The following is a 13,964-nucleotide window of genomic DNA, read 5'->3' on the forward strand; positions in this document are numbered from 1 at the left end:
AATTAGTTTAGAGTTTCTTACATTGGGCATTGTAATCATGGGAAATTAGGATCAATTTTAGAAAGAGATATATTAGCATTTATTATTAATTGTTTATTTATTACATTTGATTTACATCTAAGAAGATCAGTTGTATAGTATTTATTAGGCCCACATATGTTTGGCTATACATATGAAGTGTATATATATATATATATATTTTATTTTTTTTCTTTTCCTTTACCTTTATGACAAAAGTAGGGATTTTATTTATTTTATTGCTATGATGTCTACATGACTTCCTAATTATTTTTTCATCTGAATGGAACCATACGCAGAACTGTGTGGAGCTGCACGGACCCGATGCGGCGGACAGAATGACGTCATCACATTTTCAATGGAGTGCACGTCGCTCTTCAATTAATTTATGAATGAAGAAAGAGTAGGTGGAACACATGCTGGTTTCCACATAGGGAAATCTCTGGTCACATGGACAGAAAACTCCTCCTGCCATATGAAGCTGCTGCCGCCGGACCGGCGTCTGCTGCAAGCACCACATATGTAAGTATACTCTATATGGTATCTCATATATATATATGTGCATTTTTTAAGTTGTGATTGTGCTTTATGCTTGAGGAAGGCATGTTGGGGACGCCGAAATGCGTTGCATTTTTAAAAGTTGGTTAATATAAACCACGGACTAGAGATGAGCGAGTATACTCACTAAGGCACATTACTCGAGCGAGTAGTGCCTTAGCCGAGTATCTCCCCGCTCGTCTCTAAAGATTCTCTCTCTCCCTCTCTCCCCCCGCTACCCCCTGCTCCCCGCCGCAACTCACCTGCCACCCCCGCCAGCCCCCAAATCTTTAGAGACGAGCGGAGAGATACTCGGCTAAGGCACTACTCGCTCGAGTAATGTGCCTTAGTGAGTATACTCGCTCATCTCTACTAATTATAATTGTACAGTGCAAACTTAGACTAGTCAGTCTTAAAAGGCACCATCTTTAGACAACCTAGTTTAAGTTTATACCTCATATTGGCTTAGTTTTTACGCCAAGCATAAGGACAGAAGGAGGAGGATAGAATTTTATAATTTAAAGTGGGTTGTGCCGAGATGGTATTCCATGTTGATATGCTCTATTAGGGCACATGAACATCACAGAGTGGGGTCCCTTGCTCCAGACGGCCTCTATGGTTGGAATGGGGAGCTGCTTTGTAAGATCAGCTTTCATCTGGACAGACCATGTGCCGTCCTAGTAATTACAGGATATCAGTATATCTGAACGGCCATCCTGTAATACTACATTTCCCCTGCAGTGGTTGCTGCAAAATCAGCTATTCGAAATGCCCATGTTGAACATTCTGAAAGGGATTATGTACAGTGGCATAGCTATAGGGGCAAAGCGGTCGCAGATGCAATCGGGCCACTAAGCCAGGGGGCCTACAAGACCCCCTTCAACTTAAAATGACTGTTTGTGCTTCCACGCTTGTGGTTCTGAGCTCGACAGCATTGCACTGCACTCACAGTGGTTCTGCCAAACTCACAGGAGTGTCCTCCGGTTCCCAGGGACACAGACAAAGACTTCCAGGAACCAAGCGATGTGAAGAGAACAGCAGAGAAGAACTCAGCGCTGCTGCAGCGCATAGACATCACTACCACAAGCGCTGAAGAGGAGGGTCCATATGTGAAGCTTGCATGGTCTGGCTAATGAGAGGGCCAGAGAGAAAATCGGTGCACATGTGGCTAGAGGATCTGAAACCTGTGAAGCACAGGTAAAATGCTGTTAAACAAGCACCGAATATTTGAATATGGCTATGTTTTATTTAAAAAATGATTAGACCCCGCCCCCAAAACACACTTACTCAGATGCGTGACATCTCACTAGTTATCACAAGATCTTTTGTCTCTAGCTGAAAACAACAGGGTACTTATCAGACATCAGCTTGATTTTTACATTTCCCCTGCTTTTTCTTTCCTTGTGCTATACTAGCAATCCCAGGATGCATCAGCAGAGCATCACATGAGCGACTAGAACCAGTACCATTTCTACCAGCTGGGAGGATACTGCAATTAGCATTTCCCCTTTATATTCTCCTAAAGCTAAAGACAAAAAATATACAGTCAGGGAGGATAAACTGTGATCTCCTTCATTGCAACGGTGTGACAGGAGCCTCTAATTATCAGCCAGAATTCTGATAGAAGTGTTAGTTCCTAGCAGAGATGAGCGAGTATACTCGCTAAGGCTCATTACTCGAGTGAGTAGTGCCTTAGCCGAGTATCTCCCCGCTCGTCTCTAAAGATTCGGGGGCCGGCGCGGTGACAGGTGAGTTGCGGTGGGGAGTGGGGGGAGAGAGGGAGAGAGAGATCTCCCCTCCGTTCCTCCCCGTTCTCCCCCGCCGCTCCCCGCCCCCCGCCGGCCCCTGAATCTTTAGAGACGAGCGGGGAGATACTCGGCTAAGGCACTACTCGCTCGAGTAATGTGCCTTAGTGAGTATACTCGCTCATCTCTACTACGGACCCTTCAGGTCCTTTACAGTTCTTTTGACTCTCGAACCGTGGGGAAACATTTTTCTTTTCTTTGAACTGGTTCCTACTAAGCCCTGGTTATCCAGCGGGCTTTCTTTACTGGTACGCCTCTCCAGACGGCAGGATGTGAGATCAAAAGAGAACCATAGGCATTCCTGGACACTAGGTGTCGGTGGATTTCCCTATATCTAGGGAATTCCGCCGAGAACTAGATGAGTGTATATCTGATATAGGCCCCCTGCACACGGGTGGAAATTCTGCAGCGCAGAATTTCCGCGCATACATAGGATTGCATTGCAAAACGCAATCCTCTGCACACAGCCGCGATTTGTCCGCGTGAAAACACATACGGAAAACAAATCGCAGCATGTTCTATTTCTGGGCAGGTCTCGCAGAGGCCCGCACAGAAATGTCAGTGGTGACGGGCCGGCCCCTCTCTGCGTAGCGTAGGCTGGGCGGCAGCCGGCGCAGAGCAGGAGACAGAAGACTCCAAGAGGGGTAAGCCGCAGGCCTCTGCAGGGGCACGGGACCGCATCCCGGTGCGATAATTCCCGCAGCGGGATCCGACCCGGCCGTCTGCAGGTGGATAGGTTTACACTGTTGTATTTTCTGATGATGAGGCGCTGATAGCTATCTATCCTCCTTCAAGATTGCTTTCATACTTTTTTGTTACTCTAGGACTTGCGACCCTAAAACACTCCTCAGACTTCCGAAAACAACCTGAGATGCCCCCTGGTCAGTAAAGCTCAGAGCCTGGAATAACCCTACTACACATCCGTGTAATCAGCTTCTACCTCACCTTCTGCTGCTTTCCACTGAGGTTGTGAGCCCCGCGGGCCGGGCGCTCTCTGCTGCTGTAGCTCATAACCTTATTGTATTTGGTTTTCCGTGTGTTCTTCCATATGTGAAGCACTGGAACCCCTTTGTATTTATATACCACATCCTGGAACCATAACTGATTATATCAATTTGTTTGAAGACCTTTTAAAATCCCTTTTGAGGTTCGTAGACGTCCAACACCTTCTTTCTGGAGAACGAGACCTTGAAGGAGTCTGTGCTAGAGAGAGTGGGAGTGAGTTAACCAGTCTGCAAGCGAATGAAACCCAAAGGCATTGATCGGTCTGTGCGTAGAGAATGGTAGAAGCTGAGCGATACCCTTCTGCTTGGCCTGGGCCTACACTACCCAGGATGTGCTGGTGGAACCACTAAGGACTGAAAGAGAGAGAAGGACCGCTGGTTAAGAGAGAAAGGCACCAGAAGCGGGTGTGTTGACCAGTAGAGTGTTGGAGGTAGAAAGAGAGTCACTGGGAGCAGGATCACACAGATAACTGGGACTGTGGTGGTCCGGATTACCCCGAGAAGTCCTCCCTTTCACACCACCTTCAAGAAGTGTAATTGTGCCAAACTACTGTTGTACGTTGAAACTTTGCTGAAGTTACAGTAAACTGACATCACCGAACATTCCTGGTTTGTCCATAAAGAATCCCTGTGCGTGGACTGTTATTTACTTCACTGAGATTCACCGCAGAGGATGGAACGGGGGAGTCACGAGTGACAAGACAATTACAAGTTACCTCCGGTTACATTTTCCCTGTGACCTCCCCCAGCAGTAATTTGGACGGGTCCCAAGCTATCCCCAGGGGAGGAGATGATAGCACCACCGTGACAAGGCGCTTATCTACCCCGCCAGCTCCTCGACTGTGGACCCGCTCCTCAGACGCTGCATTTGCTACACAAAAGCGCTGCGCACATGTGCATGCAAATACGCATGTGCTTATATGTATCCGGCCTACAGCCGTATTTACACAGTTGATACTAAGGTTCTCGGGTGTATCTCGTCTTGCACAGCACATGAACACTCTATCCTTAGGCTGTGCAATGTACAAAACACCACAAAATCTATGCCTTATTCTCATGAACTGCATGAAAATAGGTCATGCTTCAGTTTGTACGTCTCACACCATTGGTACGAGAGGAAAGCCGCCCATGGAAAACAATGGATTAATACATCATGCAAATCTTGCAAATGCACAGAACTTGTGTGATTTTCTCATTTCAGACAAGTGTGTTTTTGCTTTGCATGACCTCCGTGTTGAGCGGACTGTAATACAGAGTTAATGTTACTCTATGTATCCAATCGTATTTGGAAAACGCAGCATGACCTATTTTTTTGCGGTTTTGCCTCCATATCGCTATTTTTTCTATTGGGCAAATATTGATCAGTAAAAAAAAACAATATGGAGGCAAATACTGATGAAAATGCTGTTGACACGGAAGCAATCTTGGAGGCGATGGTGTAGGGAAGATGCAAGGACCTATGACTCTGGTGCGACCTGTTGGCCGATTAAGTGAAGCCGATGATATTAATCAGTGAAGGAAGCAGGTAACACATTTTAAGGTACGTAAACCTCTTCATCAGACACTGGATAGAACATAAGGCAGAACATCATCTGCTTATGACCCGATGCTGAAATCCATCATGAGCATTGGTGGCCAACGGAACAACCGAGGGAAGTGGTAGAGGAAGAGGCAAGAGGACAGCAAGGAAGGTCCTATGAGGCCCAAAGATCATGAGTGAAGTAGGAGATATTGGGAGATTAGGACAGAGATGCATTGAGGGAAGAGCTTGTGGATGGCCTTGTATGTCATTGTCAACACTAGATGTCATTGCGATGCCAGATGAAGGGACGGGCAGAGAGGCAAAAGTGGAAAGGTGGATTGAGGATGGACAGGTGCAAATATGTCCACTGACATAACATAACATAGTAACATAGTTTGTAAGGCCGAATGAAGACAATGTCCATCTAGTCCAGCCTGTCTATCCTCCTGTGTTGTTGATCCAGAGGAAGGCAAAAAAAAAAAAAAAGCAGAAGCCAATTAGCCCTTTTGGGGGAAAAATTCCTCCCCGACTCCCTAATGGCAATCAGACTAATTCCTGGATCAACCCCTAATAGTTCCTACCTGCCTGTATACCCGGATTAACAATTAACCTAAGATTTATAACATATAATATCCTTCCGCTCCAAAAAGACATCAAGTCCCCTTTTAAACTCCTTTATGGATTTTGCCATCACCACGTCCTCAGGCAGAGAGTTCCACAGTCTAACTGCTCTTACAGTAAAGAACCCCTTCTGTGTTGGTGATGAAACCTGGTTTCCCTTAAACGTAGCGGATGACCTCTTGTTACCGCCGCAGTCCTGGGTGTAAACAGATCCTGGGAGAGATCCTTGTATTGTCCCCTCATGTATTTATACATAGTTATTTGGTCGCCCCTTAGCCATCTTTTTTCTAGAGTAAATAATCCCAGTTTTGGTGCCTCTCTGGGTATTCCAGTCCTTTCATTCTGTTTATTAATTTAGTTGCCCTTCTTTGAACCCCCTCCAGCACTGTAACATCGTTCCTGAGCACCGGTGACCAGAACTGTGCGCAGTATTCCATGTGGGGCCTGACTAGTGCCTTATATAGTGGGAGGATAATGTTCCTGTCCCTCGCCCCTATACCTCTTTTAATGCACCCCAAGACTTTACTAGCTTTTGCAGCAGCTGACTGGCATTGGTTACTCCAGTTTAGTCTACAATCCACTAGTACTCCCAGGTCCTCTTCCATATCACTTTTCCCTAGCAGTACCCCATTTAGTGTATATTGGTGACATCCATTTCTCCTGCCCATGTGCAGAACCTTACATTTATCAACATTGAACTTCATTTGCCATTTTTTTGCCCAAGCCCCCAGTTTATCTCGGCCTGTTTGTAGCCGCACATTGTCCTCCGTTGTATTAATTATATTGTATAATTTTGTGTCATCTGAGGAGACTGTTGCATTATTGTCATGTGTCAAAATTGGAACTTTTTGCAGTTGTATGACGGGTCTTGCCACTTTTTCAAAAGTGAGCGGGACTGCATACAACTATTGATATAATATATGTACGCCAGAAGCTGGCATACAATATAGTGTAGTGGCCCAGTACATGCTTTCCTGGCCCCCTCCATAATGACATACATGTCTTATGTTGGTGCGCTGTGCAAATCTTACTAGTCATTCTGTGATGTGTATTGCATAGCTGCAGCGTGTGATGGGATAAGTGTTTGCAAGAGCCTGCAGATTGCCTGTGAATGTATCAATTTAGGTCCTGTCATGTGGTATGAGTGAGAGTATAAATAGGAGTGTTTGAGAGCGGGAAGAGTTCCATGTCTTCTGGGTTCCTGATGAAGAGTGCCAGCTACATGGGGGTACCTTTAGCCCTCATGTAGGGAAGAAGGGAAGAGGAGGAGAGGTTCTGCCTGATCTAGAACGAAAATGGAGTGAGCCCCAATTGAGACGGAGAGCGTTAGAGAGAAGTAAGTGGAGTTTTCCCCAAGGCCCAGTGCAGAGGTACTCTTCTCCAATTATGCATGTCCAAGCGTCCTGAAGTCTGGGACCACTGGGTGGAGGTACGCATCCTTGATTGTTCACACACGGGCGTCCTGAAGCCTGGGATCACCATGTGGAGGTACTCCTAATCAAGTCTGTCTAAATGCCTGCACTTAGAAGATCGTCTACTTTGCCTTGTACTGCTAGAGTTTGTTCCCAGGGTCCTGAGGTACGTTATATCTGTCTGCGGCTCATTTATTCTCCGCTGAAGGTCATTTCGGTGTGTATCGGAATGGTGGCGTCACCCGTGACAACTACTATCCCTGTTCTATCATTTATTGGGCATCCCTATCCTAGGAGTGTCTACAAGAGGCCCAGCGCTGCCCTGGCCGTGGTTACGCACATCCCTCCGGGAGGAAGCATGGTAAGTGCCATCGTGACAAGTCAGCATCTTACCCTCCCTCCTCCTCAACGTATGCCCTGTGTCCAGGGACACCCTACAGGACGCTGCAATAGCATAAACCTATGATGCAGAAGGGGCTACTGGTGTGCCACCTCAGAAGCTTGAGCAGGAGGGATCATTGAGCGTACCCCCAACTGAACCTCTGCTAGCCACCGAACCTGGATCTCAGGAAGCCCCAATGAAGGAACGCCAGGAACTGCCACCTACATCGCACCCGGGAGAGCATCCACAAACCCTGACCCCGGAGGAGTGTCAATCTGCAAAGGGCTATGCTTACAGAATTTGTAAAGCAATGACAGAGCCAGCAAGATTACTGGCATTCACCATGGAGAAACATGTCAAGCTCTACAGTTACAGGGGGGTTGTTTACTATGATCCCTATGCTGGCTTTGGATTTATTAAGGATTTTAAAACTGGGGACAGAATATTTGTTCATCACCTCTCCATTGCCCGAGCTGACCTGCCAATTGAAACACATAATTTAACCTTTGAGGAGCCCATGTTTTTCACCTGGGTGGTTGGTACGTGAGGAGTGTGGGCAGCTGCTGTCCATTGCCTTTGTGAACAGGGGGGTTGCCTCCCAATACATGAGGTAGTTGGGATTTGGAGGCGTACATTATGGTAGGATACATGGGCAATGTGCTGGCATGCCCTCTAAAGATAGGCCCTGACCACTTTTTGAAAAAGTCCTAAAAGTCACAATTTTGCCTTGTGTACAAAAATTACAACTGCTGTATGCCAGAAAACTGGCGCACAAAGAATAATAGGTAACTTCATTAGGTCATGATTACATGATCAGAACAATCATCAAAAGCCGAAGAGCACCGCACACACGCCGCTACTAGGATTTTCCCCAATGAGAAAATGTTGCATTGCTGCATAAAAGTCCAAATTAGGGTCAGATGAAGGACTGTAGAGACCTCCTGAGAAAAACATCATGTGAGCCCCCCTACCCTGCAACCCTTTTTTGGAAAAAGGAGAACCGGTCTTCCAGTGTGCAGGGCCTGTACTCTGCCGCTTTATTATGGATGTCACTGGGCCAAACCCTGATATAGCAAAGCCTGATTACCAGTTACTTATGTGTAATCTGCTAATGCAGCAGTCTTCCTTGTCCCTTCTGAGAAGCATGATCAGTAGTCATATAACAGCAGTGCATTGTGGGACATGCTTCCTTTACTTTTGATGGCACCAGTATAATTGTACTTATACAATAAAAATTCATTAGAAATGTGCATTCTATCTATATCATATCTATCTATCTATCTATCTATCTCATATCTATCTATCTATCTATCTATCTCATATCTATCTATCTATATCACATCTATCTATCTATCTATCTCCTATCTATATCACATCTATCTATATCTATCTATCTATATCACATCTATCTATCTATCTATCTATCTATCTATCTATCTATCTATCTATCATCTATCTCCTATCTATCTATCTATCTATCCCATATCTATCTATCTATCTCATATCTATCTATCTATCTCATATCTATCTATCTATCTATCTCATATCTATCTATCTATTTATCTATCTCATATCTATCTATCTATTTATCTATCTCATATCTATCTATCTCATATCTATCTATCTATCTCTTATCTATCCCATATCTATCTATCTATCTCATATCTATCTATCTATCTATCTATCTATCTATCTACCTATCTATCTCATATCTATCTATCTATCTCATATCTATCTATCTCCTATCTATCTCCTATCTATCTATCTATCTATCTCCTATCTATCTATCTATCTATCTATCTATCTATCTATCTATCTATCTCATATCTATCTATCTATCTATCTATCTACCTATCTATCTCATATCTATCTATCTATCTCATATCTATCTATCTATATCATATCTATCTATCTATCTATCTATCTATCTATCTACCTATCTATCTCATATCTATCTATCTGTCTCATATCTATCTATCTGTCTTCTATCTATCTATCTATCTATCTATCTATCTCCTATCTATCTATCCAACTATCTATTTATCTATCTTATATTTATTTATCTATCTATTTCATATCTATCTATCTCATATTTGTATATATATATCTATCTATCTCATATCTGTGTAGATATATATATATATATATATATATATATATCATATCTATCTATCTCATATCTTTCATTTTATCTGTCTCATATCTATCCCATATCTATCTATCTCCTATCTGTCTATCTATCTATCTATCTCACATCTCTCTCTCTCTCTCTCTCTCTCTCTATCTATCTATCTATCCCATATCTATCTCATATCTATCTCCTATCTATCTATCTATCTATCTATCTATCTATCTATCTATCTATCTCACATCTCTCTCTCTCTCTCTCTCTCTCTATCTATCTATCCCATATCTATCTCATATCTATCTCCTATCTATCTATCTATCTATCTATCTATCTATCTATCTATCTATCTCATAACCATCTCCTATCTATCTATCTATCTATCTATCTATCTATCTCATATCTATCTATCTATCTCATATCTATCTATATCATATCTATCTATCTATCTATCTATCTATCTATCTATCTATCTACCTATCTATCTCATATCTATCTATCTGTCTCATATCTATCTATCTGTCTTCTATCTATCTATCTATCTATCTATCTCCTATCTATCTATCCAACTATCTATTTATCTATCTTATATTTATTTATCTATCTATTTCATATCTATCTATCTCATATTTGTATATATATATCTATCTATCTCATATCTGTGTAGATATATATATATATATATATATATATATCATATCTATCTATCTCATATCTTTCATTTTATCTGTCTCATATCTATCCCATATCTATCTATCTCCTATCTGTCTATCTATCTATCTATCTCACATCTCTCTCTCTCTCTCTCTCTCTCTCTCTCTATCTATCTATCTATCCCATATCTATCTCATATCTATCTCCTATCTATCTATCTATCTATCTATCTATCTCACATCTCTCTCTCTCTCTCTCTCTCTCTCTCTCTATCTATCTATCCCATATCTATCTCATATCTATCTCCTATCTATCTATCTATCTATCTATCTATCTATCTATCTCATAACCATCTCCTATCTATCTATCTATCTATCTATCTATCTATCTATCTATCTATTAGAATGGAGGAGTGTGGTCAGGGGCGGGGCTTATCACGATGTATGATTGTACCTCCGTTGTTATAAAGAGTACAGGGCCGTTTCAAGAAAGGCCAGGGAGCAAATACCACAGCATTTCTGCATCCAAACAAACAGTCAAAATCCAGACTTGGTGCGAATTTTGACTGGAAATCAGCCACGTACCCGCAGCTAATTTCATACTGTGCGGCGCTCCCCCCTTCTCTGAAGGCTTCTCGCTGTCACCACTCCCCGGCTTTCGGTTCCCAGTGGCCAGTAGTGGCTTCAATTGACCAGCATCACCTGACCAGGCCGCTTGGAGCCAGAAGCACGGGAGCACTGACAGCATGAAGCCTGTGGAGGAGGTGAGGGGGAGCGCCGCATAGTATGACATCAGCTGCGCATATGCAGCTGCTTTACAGTCCAAATCTGCACTAGTGGTACGGATTAAGATTGTTTTTTGGATGCAGCATTTCCACCACGTGTAAACATATATGTTAAGTCAGCTTGAGGTATGCTGCCACGTGCAGAGTGGCTCCAGTAGTAATAGTGTCCCCTATTTTAGTAATAGTGTCCCCTATATCGGCCTCAGTAGTCTGGTGTCCCCCACAGTGGCCTCAGTAGTAACAGTGTCTCCTATATCTGCCTCAATAGTAATAGTGTCCCCCATAGTGGTCTCAGTAGTAATAGTGAACCCCACAGTAGCCTCAGTAGTAATAGTGACCCTGCACATTGGCCCCGTTAGTAATAGTGACCACCACAGTGGCCTCTGTCGTAATTGTGACCCCCACAGTAGCCCCAGGAGTAATAGTTTCCCCGACACTGCGCCGGTAGTAATAGTGACCCCCACAGTGGCCTCAGTAGTAATTGTGACTCCTATATCAGCCCTAATAGTAATAATTACCCCCACAGTGGCCTTGGTAGGATTAGTGTCCATCACAGTGGCGCCAGTAGTAATAGTGACCCCCACAGTGGCCTCAGTAGTAACAGTGACTTCCACAGTGCCCCAATAGTAATAGTGACCTCCACAGTGGCTCCAATAATGATAGTGACCCCCACAGTAGCTCCGGTAGTCATAGTAACCCCACAGTGGCCACAGTAGTAATAGTGACCCCCCACAGTGGCCCTAGTAGCAAAAGTGACCCGCACAGTGGCCTCAGTAGTAATGCTGACCCCCACAGTGGCCCCAGTAGTAATAGTGACCCCCACAGTGACCCCAGTAGTAATACTAACCCCCACAGTGGCCTCAGTAGTAATGTTGACCCCCCACAGTGACCCCAGTAGTAATAGTGACCCCCCACAGTAGCCCGAGTAGTAATAGTGACTCCCACAGTGGCCCTAGTAGCAAAAGTGACCACAGTGGCCTCAGTAGTAATGCTGACCCCCACAGTGGCCCCAGTAGTAATAGTGACCCCCACAGTGGCCTCAGCAGTAATGCTGACCCGCAACAGTGACCCCAGTAGTAATAGTGACCTCCGCACAGTGGCCCTAGTAGCAAAAGTGACCCCCACAGTGGCCTCAGTAGTAATGTTGACCCCCACAGTGACCCAAGTAGCAAAAGTCACCCCCACAGTGGCCTCAGTAGTAATGCTGCCCCCCACAGTGGCCCCAGTAGTAATGTTGACCTCCACAGTGACCCCAGTAGTAATAGTGACCCCCACAGTGGCCTCAGCAGTAATTCTGACCCCCTACAGTGACCCCAGTAGTAATAGTGACCCCCCAGAGTGGCCTCAGTAGTAATAGTGACCCCCACAGTAGCCTCAGTAGTAATAGTGACATCCACAGTGGCCCTAGTAGCAAAAGTGACCCCCACAGTGGCCTCAGTAGTAATGTTGACCTTCACAGTGACCTCAGTAGTAGTGACCTCCATAGTGGCACCAGTATGGAGTGTCAGTATGGTGGCGTAGTGAATTGGACTACAATTTTAGCTGGCGTGCATTATTTAGTTTCTCATTTGATGACTCCTCTACCTTGTCTTGTAAGGATACTGAACTACAATAAAAATTATTGTTAAAATAAAAGAAAGCCAACTGACTACTTACTCTCCTTCCATCCACAGTATATAACCTTCGCACAGTATACTGTAAGAGATCCGAGGCATCCTCAAGAAAAGTCCTGAAGTTCCGAGCATTGCGGCGATTAAGGAGCATAGAACGTCTAAATGTGGGATCCCCATTCTTCACTAGAACAATTTTCTTCCTTACTTTCGGCACCTGTTGAAAATGAGTAGCAGAGTATTCCTCCTCTGGGTCTTCAGGCTGACCTTGCTTCCGGGCACTGAGTGGACGACTGACTCTCTGATTTCCCACTTTGCGTCCGGCGATGGGTAGTACATATTTTTTGTCTGAGCAGATATAGCTACCTCCATCTTGAAGTTGCTCCAGTCTGCTGATGTTATGTGTACCCCGAGGAGTAGTAATCGTCCGTACCCCAAACGGCAATGGAACTTTGTTTGAAAGATCATCCATTAGGGCACTAAAACTTTTGAAACTACGCCGGTTAATGGCCATCTTTACTCCACTAAACTGAGGATCTCCACTTTTAAAGAAGGTTATTTTCTTCGCCGGGGTCACTTCGGAAACGGCATGGGATCGAACCACTGGTGGAAAAGGCCTATCTGGACTGGTTGGAGGGACTGAGTAAACTTCCTGTACCGACGGATTCATTCTGGTTGATGATCGGGACCTGGAATATAGAATAACTGCGATTAGTGTCTGACCAGTTTAGGAAAAGTTCATATAATAATAAAACTTATTTCCATGGAGCCTCTGGGAGGAATGATCATCATTCATGTACACTTCTTTATAATATCCCGTTGTGACCAGCATGGATGGTCGTAAATATAAATCAGGAGAACGTTCTTCACTCGGCCACAATGTATAACATGGCTAGTAAATTTTTTATGAGTTTTTTGTTCCCTTTTGTTTTAAAAAAAACAAAATGTTTTTTTTAGTGCCTTCAGGACCGGACCATTTTTGGCTTTTAGGACCACACAAAATTTTGGGATTTCCCATCTCGCATCTGTTAAACTAAGAACTTGTTTCTATTTTTATTTTCTTTTTTTCTACCATTTTTTTTTTTTTTCAACAATGCGGGAAAAATTCTATTTTCTACATGTTCCATGTATATGTTAGCGTTCAATTTTTATAATGTGAATGTAATTTTAGTTGAACTAGAAAAAAAAATCATACTGCTCAATTTTGTTTTTTACGTTATTTTATAATGTAGTAGAGCCTCGTGTGGCGCAGAGTGCTAAGGCAGCAGAAATGCAGTCCTAAGCTCTCGCTCACGACCTGAAGGTTGTGAGCTCAATCCCTGCATGGTTCAGGTAGCCAGCTCAAGGTCAAATGGGGGGTAATAGAGAAATTACTTGAAGGCGATGCAGAATAGGATGGCACTATACGAACGTCACACTGAGAAAAACGCACTTGGAAGCGTTTTTGCACACATAAAGTGCGCTGCCTGCTATCCCCTGCTGCAGCTGTC

General features: G+C 43.9%; 1 protein-coding gene across 1 annotated transcript in view; it reads right to left on the reverse strand.

Annotated features, from left to right (window-relative positions):
- RP1L1 (RP1 like 1) overlaps positions 1-13,144 on the reverse strand; it is a 30,976-nt gene extending 17,832 nt beyond the window's left edge. Inside the window, exon 1 of the mRNA XM_066592096.1 lies at positions 12,521-13,144. Within this exon, the coding sequence (XP_066448193.1) occupies positions 12,521-13,144 (624 nt within the window). The remainder of the gene's footprint in view (positions 1-12,520) is intronic.
- Positions 13,145-13,964: the final 820 nt, after the last annotated feature.

The sequence above is a fragment of the Eleutherodactylus coqui genome, chromosome 1, assembly GCF_035609145.1.
Source record: "Eleutherodactylus coqui strain aEleCoq1 chromosome 1, aEleCoq1.hap1, whole genome shotgun sequence".
NCBI classification, from domain to species: domain Eukaryota; kingdom Metazoa; phylum Chordata; class Amphibia; order Anura; family Eleutherodactylidae; genus Eleutherodactylus; species Eleutherodactylus coqui.